At 44.1% G+C, this 15,081-nt stretch overlaps 1 protein-coding gene across 1 annotated transcript in view; it reads right to left on the reverse strand.

Moving 5' to 3' along the window:
* The window catches only part of LOC146860745 (uncharacterized), a 317,920-nt gene that overhangs the window by 45,895 nt on the left and 256,944 nt on the right, over positions 1–15,081 (reverse strand). The window contains exons 20-21 of the mRNA XM_085646168.1: positions 8,913–9,068; positions 5,923–6,065 (exon numbers count right to left, since the gene is read on the reverse strand). Of these exons, the coding sequence (XP_085502294.1) occupies positions 5,923–6,065; positions 8,913–9,068 (299 nt within the window). The remainder of the gene's footprint in view (positions 1–5,922; positions 6,066–8,912; positions 9,069–15,081) is intronic.

The raw sequence follows: 15,081 nt of genomic DNA on the forward strand, positions 1-15,081 counted from the left end.
ACCATGAGCTTTAATGTATAATAATGCTGTAACTGCCAGAACACCGTTTTCTCCATGGCCCTGCCTTGACACTCGTGCATCTGTTTGCCATCTTGAACTCTATCCTGTACACTTCAGTTTTGCTGCTGCTTCAGAAATGATGTACTGTAACTTTGTGTCTGCCTGAGCTCTTTTAAGCCATGCTCTCTATATTGTCAGTTACTGAGGTGGGGGTATGTAGAACAATGGATGGTTTATATATGTTTCTTATATTATTTTAAAAGATACCTGAAAATTGACTCTAGCTTCCTACCTGAGAGATTTGGCAGGCATCCTAGGGTGTACGTGGTCCATCAGAAGATTGATTTCCAAAATCGGGGGACGAATATATAATGGCATGGTATTATTTTAATTTTTTTTTACTCACTGCTATGTCTAGTAGCAAATGTAATCTTTTGCCATTTTAGCACCATATTTTAAATGTTTCGTCAGCTTTGAAACCCGACACTAGATTAATTCCAATTTGTATTGAAGTTGGATAAGGCTTCCCAAAATAGGTTGCAGATGACATACAGTTTTCCCAATGGTTTATATGTTTTATTCTAATATTTATTTGTGCCATGCATCTGTTCATTCTTTTTTTGTGTGCTGCGCTTTTAAGGCACAAGTTGTCGAAATAAAGCTTTTTGAATGACCTGCTCATTTTTGTGTGGGTTCAGTTTCAGTTCATTCTACACATCCAGGCATAGATGGAACACGGCGTCAACTGCGCTTTGAGCTAGGAAGTGGTGGAGCTATGCAGATGAAAAATCAGCTGTGTGTCATCGGCATAGTTGTAAACTTTGGATTCCCTACAGGCTAAGGCAGCAATCAGTGGCTGAACATATATATTAACAAGCATTTGCAATGCAATAGGTCTCGCATTTACTAGAGTTTGAGCTATTGGCATTCTAAATCACAAAGCCTTTTATTTATGTGTTTTGAAAACCTGCAAGCAGTGCGTAAACACCCACTTTGTACTTCTAGTCCTTGCTTACGAGAAGCAAGGCTGGCAGCAACTATGCCTCTTTTGCTGGCAGCATTGCTTCTCGTAAGCAAGGACTAGAAGTACAAAATGGGTGTTCACACACCGCTTGAAGGTTTTTTAAAACACCTAAATAAAAGGCATTGTCATTTAGAATACCAATATCTCAAACTCCCAGCAAATGCGAAAGTCTGGGAGCAAGAGGCTATACTTTACCAAGAAATAAATGTTAATCAGGACGAGGTGAGAGAAAGGTGGATGAATTGAGAAAGCACTAGATGGCCTTGCAGCGCTAGAGGAAGCTAGATGGTTGGAATGGTGTTGGTGATTTGAGCTACAAGGCTGAACCATCAGGTTAAACATTAATCCGAAAGTGTGAGAGACAGAGGCAGGGAGGTGTGAATTATTGGGCCCCTGAGCAGTAACTTGTCCCCGTTCCGCCACTTCAAGGCTTGCAGTAAGAGGAGAAGTGTCTTTCTTCAGCTTTATCAAGAGACATGAACTAGATCATAAAAGATTAAAGGGTGTTGGAAAGCTTTTGAGGGCAGTGGAGAGAGCAACCCTCCGGCTGGGGAGACAGAGCGAAGGAAGAGAAGAAACGCAAGGACCTGGAACCTGGGGAAGAGAACCAAAGGGAAGAGAAAGTGAAAAATGACAGAAAACATTCCCAGCAAAAGTGTGGTTTTTTTGGGATCCATTTCACAAGGGAACGAATGAGGAAAGAGAGAGGGTAAGAACCGTGTCTTGAAGTCACGGTTTTCAGCAAGTTAGGAGGAGCGAGACAGAAGGAAGAAGAGAAATAAAGAAAGAGGGAGGGGGGAGGCTGATAGAGGCAGAGCAGGAGAAGTAAACACTGTCCTTGTCTGGCTAGGCAAGAAGGAAGAGGCCGAGTCCTTTTGCTTCTCTGGCCTCTCCGCCGCCGAGCCTTATCTATAGGCAGTGGCTATATCTGACACTCTGGGATGCGCGTTTAAAAATAAAACAATTTGCAAACGCTATACTTTATCCGCGCTATATAAATGTGCTGGTTGCCATTATTAGAGTTAAAGGCATTACAGAAATGGAGCGCCGTTATAAATATAAAGCTTAACATGCAGTGCAGTTACGTGATCGCGGTAGCCTATAAAGAAAGTAAACCACGAGACTAAACACTGTGAATGAAATGAAGGCAAACAACACCCAAAAGAGACTCTACATAATGTTTGTAATGCGCGCACGCTTACCACCTAATTACATGGAGATAGCAGCAAACGCATCAAAAAGAAAAGAAGGCACAGAACAGAATACTTAGAGGGCAGACAAAGTGTTTGTAATACGCAGTCGGTTCGCACCTAAGTAGACAGAAATGTTAGGAAGGCACTGTGAAGTGAATGCATAGAACACAACAAAGAGTATGCAGACAAGATGGCTATCAACATAGAGGCCATACGACTTAGTAATTCAGAGTGGGCTGTTAGATCTTAGTTTCCTCCACGTGATTCACTAATTTACAGTGTGTTGCCAGTAACTAGCCAAGCAACCCAGCAGTAAAAAAAGACTTAAAAAAACAAGCAATCCGTGTCTGTGAACTGAAAAGGATTGTTATCGCTGGAGCCTGGCAACATCTGTTGTTTTTGAGGTCTCTTTGCTTCCCCCTAAAAAAAATGCAAAGCATTTTTCATTTTGTTACACAAACCCATATGCTACTCTTGTAAACAACAAACACCGCAATAACGCGTGGCCAAAAACGACCCAAAATGCTTAGCAATCAGAGACAAAGCAAAGTCTAAATAAATAAATAAATAACTGCGCGAAATTATAAATAGTACGAAAAAAGTACAAGTGCTGCTCTTAATATAAACCTTGGCGTGATGCGCAGTTATGTGCTCGCGGTAGCGTGTGCAGCAAATAGTAGCGCCTTGGGCGCTATACAAATGACAACAAAAGAACAACATCCTATCAGCGCTTTATATGGAGTACGCTATTTTTACACCAAGCTAAATGCAGCTGTGGATCGAAAAGTGAGCATGAATCTGATATAGAACTTAAACTAGATCTAAGCATTTTGCGAACCTGTATGGTGAAATAGGCCACAAAAGTGAAGTGAGACTGGACAGGCCCTGAAAATTGAGAGGAACTGTAATTTCACACAAGGTGTTTGGTACTGTACTGCAGTAAGCGAATAGCGGGTCAGGGGAGCACTAGCGCTCAGAAGCCGAAGTCTGTGGTTAGTGACAGTATCACTGCATACAGCAGCGAGAAGTGCACATGTACCAATGTTAGACTGCAGGTTGGTACGGGCCACCATAAATATAAAGCTTTGCGCACAGCACTTTGTAAAAGCACATACACTTTAAAAGTAACACATTTTTGCAATAACGAAGCGTGCCAACTAAAAATGTAATAAAAACAATTCACCAAATATATACTGTAGCTGCGCTATATCAATGTGCTGCCTGCTATTATTAAACGTGAAGGCATTGGGGAAAGGCGCGCCGCAATCAATATGAAACGTTAGCGTGCAGTGCAGAAGAGAAATGCTTTGCCATGGGCGGTGAAAGTAACTTCGCTCCGAAAAGCAAAATAACCCATTTCCAACATGCGGGCTTTTGTAAACACACGATAATGCGAATGTTAAAAAGACGAAAAATGCTTTGTATGTGCTATATTTTTAAAAATTTAATAAAAACAATTCACCAAATATATACTGTAGCCGCGCTATATCAATGTGCTGCCTGCTATTATTAAACGTGAAGGCATTGGGGAAAGGCGCGCCGCTATCAATATGAAATGTTAACGTGCAGTGCAGAAGAGAAATGCTTTGGGGCGGCAAAAGAAAACTTAAAAGCACTTTGTTCCGAAAAGCAAAAAAAAACATTTTCAACATGCAGGCTTTTGTAAACACACGATAACGCGGATGTTAAAAAGACGAAAAATGCTTTGCCATGGGCGGCGAAAGGAAGTCTAAAAAACAAGAAAAACAAGCCCGGCGGAGCGTGGCGCGCGTGCTTGGCGGGGGAGCGCATTCCAGGCGGGGGAGCGGACCCTTTGAAGTGAGATGCCAAAGCGGATTGCATGGCGGCACGATGCGCGTGATTGTGCGCGTGCTAGCCATGCAATCCGCTTTTGGGAGCACTTTGAAAAGCCCCCTTACAATAGTCTCGCTTTGCGATCGCTTACGCGATAGCAAGGCGAGACCTAAAAAGAAGGGGAGAGAGGGAAGAAGTAGCTAGAACTTTTGCTGCCTGGGGTGATCCCTGAGTTTGCCACCCAGTGACGTTCGGTGCAGGTAAGAGCAGGGGGAGGGAGTGTTTTAAGCGACAGACGATGATGATTGGGGTGGGTGAGGTGACAGATGACGAAGAGGGAGAATAAAGAAACAAGCATTTGCAATGCAATCGGTTTCACCTTTGGGACTTTATATGTATTTAGCTATGCAGCACGTTAGCCTGGTTGCTGAAACATCTACTGTTCTTTAACATGGAGGGAAAGTAAACACCAAACTACGTGACACGCCAGGTATGGGAACACATGGAGAGAAATATTGCCTTTCAGTGGGAAATGGTATAGTCCAAAGCTCTGTTTTTAATATAAAATCAGGGCCTTCGGTGGTCATATCACTGAAAATACAAGATTTGAGAAAAATATTATTGTCTAGCGGTGCTTGTGGAAGACAATTTCTATGGGCTGGAATCTAGAGAATGCTAAAATGATTCTGGTATTTTACGGACGTCTGCTGGTCGTTTTCTATCAAGAAAGTTAAATAGAGGCAGTTGCCAGAAAAATTAAAAAAAGAAAGTCCCTCAGCAGAAAGCAATTCTGGTATTTTACTGACCTCTTCTGGTCGTTTTTTTATCAAGACAGTTAAATAGAGGAAGTTGAACAGAAAAAAAGGACCTAAGCGGAAGGAGACAAGTCCTAGGGCTGATCTCCAGAGCCCACAAAGTACATACACATATACAAGAGTTCTCGAATGCTCGACCTGAAAAAAGAAAACTTACCTTGTGCTCGCCGCCGCCCTCAACACCCAGGGCCAGACGCCCCGCACCTCCCCTCCCCCAAGGTACGTCACTGGGGGAGACCCTTGGGGGATACCTCAGTTCAAGGCAGAACTGGAAGAGTTCATCTGTCCCATTTAAACAGTCTGGAAACGGCCCTGAAGGAAGGAGTCGAGCCAAGCAAGCCCTACCCTTTGGGGTAGAATTACAAGCCCCTTGCGTCACTTTTGCACCGTTGTTGCGTCACTTTTGTGACGCAGCGGCAGCGTAAAAGTTGCGGACCATTTACAACGTGACGCATCTAGGGAGATGCGTCACGTTGTAAAACCCTGCGCCACATTAAACCTGCTTCAGGTTCAATGTATGCAGGGTGGCCGTTCCGTCGCAGGAAGCCCCGTAAAAGTGATGCAGTGAAATCTACAAGGTTTCACTGAGTCACTTTTACGTCCATGCTGCGTCAAAACCCTGCGGCTGCTTGAAGCAGGCGTAAGGAGTGACGCAGCATGTTAGGCATAGGGCGCCCCTGAGCATTGCTGGAGGTGCTTCTTGCTTGCGACACAACTCCAGCAATGCGTGACTTTTCCGTCAACAGATGCGTGAGAATTTCTGACGCATCTGTCAATCCTTGCGCCATGGTGCGCAAGGATTTGGCATGTTGGCGCAGGGAAAGTGACGCATCTCTACAGATGCGTCACTTTCTTGTAAATCTGCCCCATTGTATTTAAAAGATCACCAACGACATAGAAATAGCAGAATATGGACCTCTCCCAAAACACCAAACAAACGAAAACACACACACGCACCCCCCCCCCCCCACCACACCACCACCACCCCTTTTTCGGCTCCTGTACAACACTTGAATTATATCATTTGCATGTTATATTACAATTTGAGGGTTGTTTGAGGATTTTTGTGTGAGTTTGGCATGTTTTGTCCTCTTACCAAAACTCCTGGGATGACAATCGTGCCATATCTGATGTTTTTATGCCACAGACAATGCCCCCGAGTGCCACCAGCTTCACGGAGTCCAGGTCGCTGACAGACAGGCGCGATGCATTCAGGAAGGAGGTAAAGAGAAGGCTGAGCTGCAAGAGAGGATACAAGCTGAAATTACTCCATGGACCACTACACTGTCACCCTCACTCATAAGGATTAAAAAAATATCTTGCGTGACGCCGGAAGTCACTAAAGGGGAATCACGTGCTAAAGAAATAAGCATTTACAATGCCATGACACCCTTGAGGTAACAGCAAACTTAATAAATTCAGTTTCGTTCATTTATTCAAATGCTATATGTTTGGCTTTGTGACAGTGCGACGCTTTGGTGGCATGTGGTGTGTCGGGTCTGTGCTGAAATACCAGCCACCAGAAATCTGCCAGTAATATGATTCATTTGTGTTGTAGTCATAGAAGTCTGAAAAGAATAAAGGGATCATGGAGGGCTCTCTGTATCTATGCATTTAATGCACAGATTCATATATTCAAACACGGAGGGCCCATTGAGTGTTTCTAAAATCAAAAGATAGTGCAACCAAGTTTAAAATAACACCTCCCAAAAAACTCGGGCAGAACAAATCCTGTAGAGTCTAGAATTGAATTACATATTTGATAGAAACACAGTAATTTGCACAAAATAAATCGGGGCAGATCGCAGCACTTTCAGTACAACAAAACATGGAACTACTGGCAGTCAAATGCCCGCATTGCCCTGGGAGAGGCATGTAAGATAGCAGGCACTGCTAGTAAGTGAGAGAAGCTGGCACTGGTGAGCAGTGTGAGATTCTGGCACTAGTGAGCAGTGTGAGATCCTGGCACTAGTGAGCAGTGTGAGATCCTGGCACTAGTGAGCAGTGTGAGATCCTGGTACATGTGGGCAGTGTGAGATGGCGGCACTAGTGATCAGTGTGAGATGCTGGCACTAGTGGGCAGTGTGAGATGCTGGCACTGGTGGGCAGTGTGAGATGCTGGCACTGGTGGGCAGTATGAGATGCTGGCACGAGTTGGGCTAGGGTAAGAGTAAAGGACAGTGTAAGGATGAGTGTTATCATTAAGGTCGGAGTAAGGGTTAGTGTGAGGATTGGTATAAGGGGCAGGGATTGATCAAATAATGGTGTTATGGAGGAAGTGATAGGGTGTAGAGTAAAAGTTAACATATGTTTTTGTACAATTCACAAATGCAGACGTAAAAATGTAACTTTTGAACTCTACAGTTTTGAATTTTCTATAGATCTACACGTTTGCCACACCATTTTATCTCTATTGTTTTTATTTCTCCACTCTACTTTTTTGCATTCTACTTTATTACATGTAAATCTTTATGGAGACAGGGAGAGAGAAGACACTCTGCTCAACCTAACCCATAAGCCATTGCTCTGAGGATTAATCCAGATTTGACTCCCCACGATCCAAAGACTCGTGTTGGAGATATAATCAGTAGCATTTATTGCATACAATTTTCAGTTTCTTACAGGTGTGAAATAATTATGGTGTGACCCCTCAAACTAGCTTTTGGGGCTGTTCCTGGGCTAATGTACCTAACCCATAAACCTTTAATAAGAGAGCTAATCACTATTTTCTGCTTTGAAAATAGAATGCCCCCTCACCCTGAGCCCATACAGAACTGTCAGAATTCTAGGCGAATGACTACAGGAAGCTAAAATGTATGTTCAGAGGTAAGACTGACACCACAATCTTGTTAGTTGCTCTGGTTGGTTCAAGAGGCAGTGCCTCCCCCTTCACTGTGGATGTACAGATGTGCCAAGAGACAGAGTGATCAGTGAGAAAACCTGCCCCTGATGAGAGGTTCACAGTTGATGCCCTGAATTTGACTATATTACACAGTTCCATTCACAAGTGTCAAACCTCACCACGCAGGTAGGAACACAGACCCTTCCCCGGACAGTCACATGCTTGACTATACCACACTTTGCAGACTTGCAGGCACTGCTTAATTTATGTGACTGGTTTCAGGTCGTGAGCACTGGCAATCATTATTAGGGACCTGGACTCATATTTCGTTATCAGACTTTGACCTAGAGAAAAAGGGGGAAATTGGCCGACCATCACTTTTTTCACATTAGCTGCAAGATTTTTATCGCCGTGACGTTAGTGTTTGAGGCAACAATCCCCGCGGCTAGCTGATCCTATCGCCATGTAGTGACTTATTATAAATACGCCGCTACCATGGCAATAGTTTTTGGCAATACACAGCAGTAAGAAAATTGCCACTAAGCAACGCTGACTTTGCTTACCGGCAATTCTTAGGGAAAAAAGATAGGAACACAATGACAAGGGGAGAAAGCAGGATGAAAAGTGTGGGCTTTTCTCCCATGGTCAGAAATCTCTGAAATAGCTATGCCAGTGTGGCAGAGTGTGTTCTCCAAAGACCAGAATTCACGGCTTTCTGTGAACATCACACATTTTTAACCAAAATACCTTATACCGCAGTCCTACTTCAATGAAAATTATAACCACAAATTTTGATTGAGGACAAAGGATGAGTTGTGACCTGCAGAGGAATGTGTGTGCAGTGGGGGTGGTCAGTAAGTGAGCTTTTGGAGGGGTCCCCCTTGACAAAATGAAGCAATGGAGAGACAGATAAAAACATTTGTGACAATAGTTTCTTAATTGAAGCAATGAAGATTATCTCATAGATCCAGATAAAGGTCCTTCTGCTAGGGCACCGCTCACTTGCCTGGTCAAACCGAGAAGCAGAGTCCCTTTTCTTTAGTAAGCACTCACTGCTTACGTTGTGAAGGAATCCAGTATCTTCTCCCATGGCCATCAGGTACTAACCTAGTTTCACGGGAAGGGAGGCAGGGGCGCTGGATGATGCAAGCCTTGTCCTGAGCCAGTAATCAAATCCATGACTACATAATGTGAGGTCACAATACAGGGCACATGCCCTTCTTGTGGTGTTAGCTTTGACTCACCTGGTTTAGGGTCCAATCAGGGACTTTGCTAAGTGACTGCACTACCTGCAGGTCGGATAAATTCAATTTCCGCAGATCTTGATCAGAGAACTGAGATGCGATTCTTCCAAGCTGTGCAATCACATTTGGAGGCATTGTTGCTGCTGCACCAAAGATCTGCAGTGAAAAAAAAGGATCAAAAGACACCAGACTCACAACAACCTAACTGAAGGATTTACCTCAATATAAAATTAATAGAGAAGGATGGACCACAATTCTAAACAGTGCCTTGCAAGGAAATGCCACTATATTAACAATGCCGCTGAAGGAAGCACCAATAACCTAAACAATGGCACAAAACAATCAACAACTGTATATGACCCCCAAAGGAAATGGCAAAGACTTTTGGCTGATGCACTCATCCACCTTATGCTCCAAAAGCACAAGTACATAAAATGCTTGAGTCAACAAACAATATAATTATCACTAAACAATGCTTTATCTACCTAAACTTGTGAATCTCCATCCAGTGTAACTTACATCTAAGTAAGGCAAAACACAATCAGATAGACCACTTAGGGCCCTGTCAATGAGAGCCCCAAAACCATGAAGGACAGCTAGATTGCAGAAGCGCTTCATTACTATGCAAGTAGTGGAATGCATTGAGCAAATGCACTTACAATAAAAGCATAATATAACATAAATAGAGCTCAAAGCCTCATATTGATTTTCTGCTTCTTTCGAATTCACTAATATGGAGTACCAACCTCAGACTCTAACCGTTGGTCTGTTTGACCATTCCCCAAAGTGTATCCAGTTTCGAAGCAGGACACCTGACTTCTAAGGATAAGCAAAGGGCACATGTGGGGATGTTGTTGAGTTCTTATTGCACTTCAGCTGATGGTAATGTGAGACCTCTATCGCTGTTTGTTGGCAATCAGTGTTACAACCAGTTAGGGTATTTGTGTTATGTGATGGTGGTGGAGACTAGACCCTCATCAGGGGTCCTAGCTGGAAAAACACAAGTTTGTTATTACTGTTGTGCACTACAGCACTGTGCATGTGACACAATCACATGCAGGAACTCTGAGAGAATGATTCCTGTAGGTTTTCTAGAAAGCTGACTTAAAAAGGACATAAGTTGGAACTCTATTTCTAGATTTACAGCAAATGTTACTGATTAGCCTATGTCCAGCATGCAGCGCTGCTTCCACGGGAGCAAAGTGTGGCCTTGGATTTCCATCAAGCAAGGAGATGCCCGAGTCTACTGTTGATAAGACTGTAGGTCGAACCACTTGCTTAAATTCTTCAGTGGATATGTAAGGATTAATGCCATGCAGAAATCTGATTTGGAATTCTGCTGTCTTTGCTGATGGGTTCATGTGGATTTGTAGGATGAGATGAGCATATTGTTGAGCATGAAGCCTGATAATTTAGTGCAGACAAGGATGGCTAGGTGACAGGCAAGAATGGCAGGCGGCAGGCAAGGATGGCAAGGCAACAGGCATGGATGGCTAGGCAATAGTCGAGGGTGTTGTTTGTAATTAGCCACAGTTTTACTGGGATTGTAATGTCCAGTCGAGGGGAGAGGAACCAGCAAAAATTCTGTTTTCAAGGGGTTAAGTTTGAGGTGCTGATGGCTCATCTGGGCATGAATTTTATCAATAATCTGAGAGAGGACAATGTTCTCAGGGGATGCTACTGCTGTGTAAGTTCTAGAAGTGGTACGAAATGTTGGAGTTTTTCAGAAGCGATCAAAGGGGTTCCTTGTATAGAGTGAAGCATGGGCAAAGAGAATGGAACGTTGACATAAGCCCCCTTGTAGTATGCAAACGTTGAATAAATGGTTTGAGATTTGTATGGTCTAATAACTATTGTACAGGTGTGAAATGAGCCAATTAAAACCATTTCTCTGAAGCCCTTTATCTTTTTGAGGATCTGTGGAATGGTTGACTGTCTCATATACTGTTCCACTGCACAGCTCAGCACAAGATGTAAACTAACCCCCTCCATTTTTAGGTCAAGCCTCAGCAGCACAAGCACTCTCTTCGAAACATGCTGTATTCCCTCTGTGGGCTTGCAGCCCACCCATTGCCTTTTTATTTATCCCTTTGATTTGTCATTCAAAAATGCTTGCTCGCTAGTGGTTATTCCTTCCTCTTTGTCCCTCCTTTTTAGGTCTCGGCTAGCGAAGGCTGCGCTTGCGCAGTCTCGCTCGCGAGATTTAATGACTTGGAGAGAGGGGCTTTAACCCGCCCCTCTTCTCTCCTCTTCTCCATTGGCTGGCCTCTTAAATGCTGGTCAGCCATTGGAGAAGAGGTTTGTCTCTCCAAACAAGCCCCGTCCTTTTTGGATTCGGGGCGTGTTTTTTCGATTCTTTCGCTCCTCTGGAATGTGTAAACATTCCAGCCAATGGCAAGAGGAGAGAAAGGAAAACACGCCCCCGAATCCGAAAACGCCGCTGCGTTTCTCCGAGGCATTTCTGCTTGACCTCGGAGAAAGGCGGTGGTGCAGTAAACCTTTATAACAACGAGATAGCGGGATCTAACATCTCTCTTGTTACTGAATTAGATAATAGGTTGGGCCAGGTCATAACAGGCCAAAAAAATGGGCAGCCACATGGGTTGGTGGTTATGGGAGATTATAATTGCCACTTGTGCCCGGTACTGGTCCAAATAAGCACAGATTGGTCCCGATGCCCTATGGAGAAGGGACCGCATTTCTCTCATACGCCGTTGGGCTCAGCTTTCAGAATGTTACGGTTTAAATATGACCTTGAACACACCATTAATATGGTAGGGATGCAGGAGGATGGCACACTCCCCCCCACATTTAAGGGTAGAGGATGCTCTTCCTTCATAGATTACATTCTGGTTTCAAGGTCCTTAATTAATAAGACAATTAGTGTAGGGATCGAATGGAGTGGCTTTAGTGACCATAACCCTCTTGTTTTGGAGCTGCAGTATATGGTGGGTCTAAGTATTAGAGTTCAACGCACCTTCACTGAGAGAGCAACAGACCAAGGCAGGAGACTAAAATGGGCTAAAATAGACGGGGAAAAGTTCTACAAGGGCCTGGTGGACGCAGGCATACTTGCTATTAATGATTGTTTGGACACAGAAGTCCGCGGACCGAGGATAATGGAAGCTTTCGACAAGATCGCTAATCTGGTTGATGGTTTGCTAAAGACTAGTGTCCCATTTAAGAACCACGGGAATCCCCGATGGTTCGACAAAGACTGCTCTAAAGCTTTGAGGGAGCTGAAAAGCTGCCTTAAAACTAAACCAAGGGTCCCCCACAAAGTTAAGGTGTGCAGAGAAATTTATAAAAAGGAAATTAAGAGGAGGAAACTTGCCTTGCAGGCGGAAGCATGGGCAGATTTACGAGAAGCGGGGGAACGAAAGGACCTAGCAGGCTTTTGGAAAATAATTAATAACCCAACTTTCCAGGAAAAAGATACCCCGGATATAGGGGCCAATATTCTCCCAGAGCAGTGGGTCAACCACTATAGGGGCCTGTACAATCATGAGCCTGGTTCTACTGTAGACCTACCGGCCATTCCAACTGAGGCTCCACTGGCAGAATTCTCCATTAAGGAGATCATTGCAGGGATTGAGGGCCTGACCAAAAATAAAGCTCCGGGGCCTGATGGAATCCCCCCTGATCTGTTTTTGAGTAACATCGAACTCTGGGCTCCCCTAATGACAAGGGTTATTAATACTGCTATCATCTGTGGCCTGCCCCCGTCTTGGTCCACGGCAGTAATTGTGCCGATTTTCAAAAAGGGCAACAGGGATGACCCAAAGTGCTACCGCCCGATCTCCCTGATTGATGTGTCAGCAAAACTTTTGGGGAGGGCAATTCTTAATAGACTGTCCGAGTGGACCGAGGAAAAAAACATCTTCTCGGACACTCAATACGGATTTAGGGCAGGGAGGTCCACTAGTGACCAGTGCCTGAACCTTTATTTGCTGACTGCCAAGTATACCATGGCTAGTGATGAATCCATTTACATGGGTTTCATGGATCTGGCAGCAGCATTCGATCACGTCAATAGGGAAAAATTGTGGGGCATGATGCTTAGTATGGGGATAGAGAGTGGTCTAATTAATATATTGAGGGAACTGCACAGTGACACCACCGCCAAAGTCCGCTTTAATAGGGAGGGGGGGCTGACTAGTTCTTTTCCCTGTAAGAGTGGAGTCCGACAAGGCTGCATTCTTGCTCCCTTTTTGTTTTCCCTTTATATTAATAATTTGGAGCAGTTTCTGTTGGGTCTGAAGGCAGATTGCCCAAGGGTTGGGTCGCGTCATATTCCTGTTCTGCTTTATGCAGATGACGCGGTACTGATCGCACGGACACCAAGGAGCCTACAAATCCTGATTGATGGTTTTGTTAGGTTCATGAGTGCCTTGGACCTTTCTGTAAATCTGAGTAAATCCTATGTGCTCCTGGCGGGGAAAAAAACCACCTCTAAATTTACATACAAAATAGGGAGCCACATTGTGGAAGAGGTCAAAACGTTTCCATACCTTGGTGTAACATTCGATGGTGCCCTGCGGTTTGATACCCTGGTGGAGGAACGCTGTGGTAAAATGATTGCATCTAACGGGGCAATCGCTAGCTATGGCAGGAGGCTAGGAAGATGGTCCCCGGAACAGGTGATAAATCTGTACAGCTCAGTATCATGCTCCAAGGTAATTTACGGGGCAGAAGTATGGGGCTTTGTCAATACCACTAGTATCCAACGTGAAGAAAATAAATATCTGAAATCACTCTTGAGGGTACCACAAAGTACTGCTGGTTTGATTGCCCATAGGGAGCTAGGGAGACCATATATAGAAGATTTGATAAAATTGAGGCCTATTATCGCTTGGTTAAAAATCTGGTACAATCCTGATGCGACACTTAGTAGAGAAATCTTATTGGACTGCCTAAAAAGGGACAAGTGTATGCGCATCCCCTGGCTCCTTTATGTGAAGAATACCCTGGAGGAGCTATGTTTTGGGAACCTCTTTACTCATCCTGTAACTATTGTAGCCCAGAATAAACTGCATGTAGGGAGAATTTTTCTAGAGCGGAAAAACCTACGCAGAGATGAGGCTGAAGGGTGTAAAAAGACAGTGAGGGCCCATCACCTAGTGAAGAGCGTGGAAGGTATGGAGCCATACTTGTTCCTCATGTACAATGCACAGGATAGGTTCCTGATGTGCCGTTTCAGATTGAACCTTCTCCCATTTATGTTGGCATCACCAGCGGGGTTTGCTACATCAATAGAACAGAAGGGGCCCTGCGGCTGCGACAACAGGTCTCCGCAAGACTCCCTTCATTTTGTTCTACTCTGCCCCTTTTACTCAATGCCCAGACGCAGATACCTTGTAAATATTTTGAAAAATGCTAATTTGGTCCACGCTAGGGAGGCACTTGTATTCTTACAGAAAGCTGAGGAACCCCAAACACTGTGTAGTATTATGAACTTTATCAAGGTAGCACTTCGTTTAAGGCTTACTAGAGGAGAAGACTGAAATGTTTTTACTTTAACTTTTAAGTGTTAAATATGGCTATATTGTTGTATTTATGTTTTGTTAATTCACTGTACAAAGAACCCTGAAATGTTTAATGACTTTTTAACATGTAAATATGAGTGTGCTTTTATGGTGTTTTTTAATCACCGAATAAAGATTCTTTGACTTGACTTGACTTGACTTGGAGAGAGGGGCTTTAACCCGCCCCTCTTCTCTCCTCTTCTCCATTGGCTGGCCTCTTAAATGCTGGTCAGCCATTGGAGAAGAGGTTTGTCTCTCCAAACAAGCCCCGTCCTTTTTGGATTCGGGGCGTGTTTTTTCGATTCTTTCGCTCCTCTGGAATGTGTAAACATTCCAGCCAATGGCAAGAGGAGAGAAAGGAAAACACGCCCCCGAATCCGAAAACGCCGCTGCGTTTCTCCGAGGCATTTCTGCTTGACCTCGGAGAAAGGCGGTGGTGTTCAGGGCGATTCCCTCTGACAAAACTCACAGAAGTAAGTAGAAATCCAAGCAAGTGGGAGGCTTACATTTCACATCCACTAAACCTACTCCTGTTGATCGCACAGGTACATTTATTTGAAAGATCTGATTTTTGCACAATGGTTTTGTTTCATCTTGTCTACAGGGACCGTATTTTGCCAGTGAATGAGTATGGCAGTGCTGCC

The sequence above is a fragment of the Triturus cristatus genome, chromosome 3_1 (genome assembly GCF_964204655.1).
Source record: "Triturus cristatus chromosome 3_1, aTriCri1.1, whole genome shotgun sequence".
In the NCBI taxonomy this organism is placed as follows: Eukaryota; Metazoa; Chordata; class Amphibia; order Caudata; family Salamandridae; genus Triturus; species Triturus cristatus.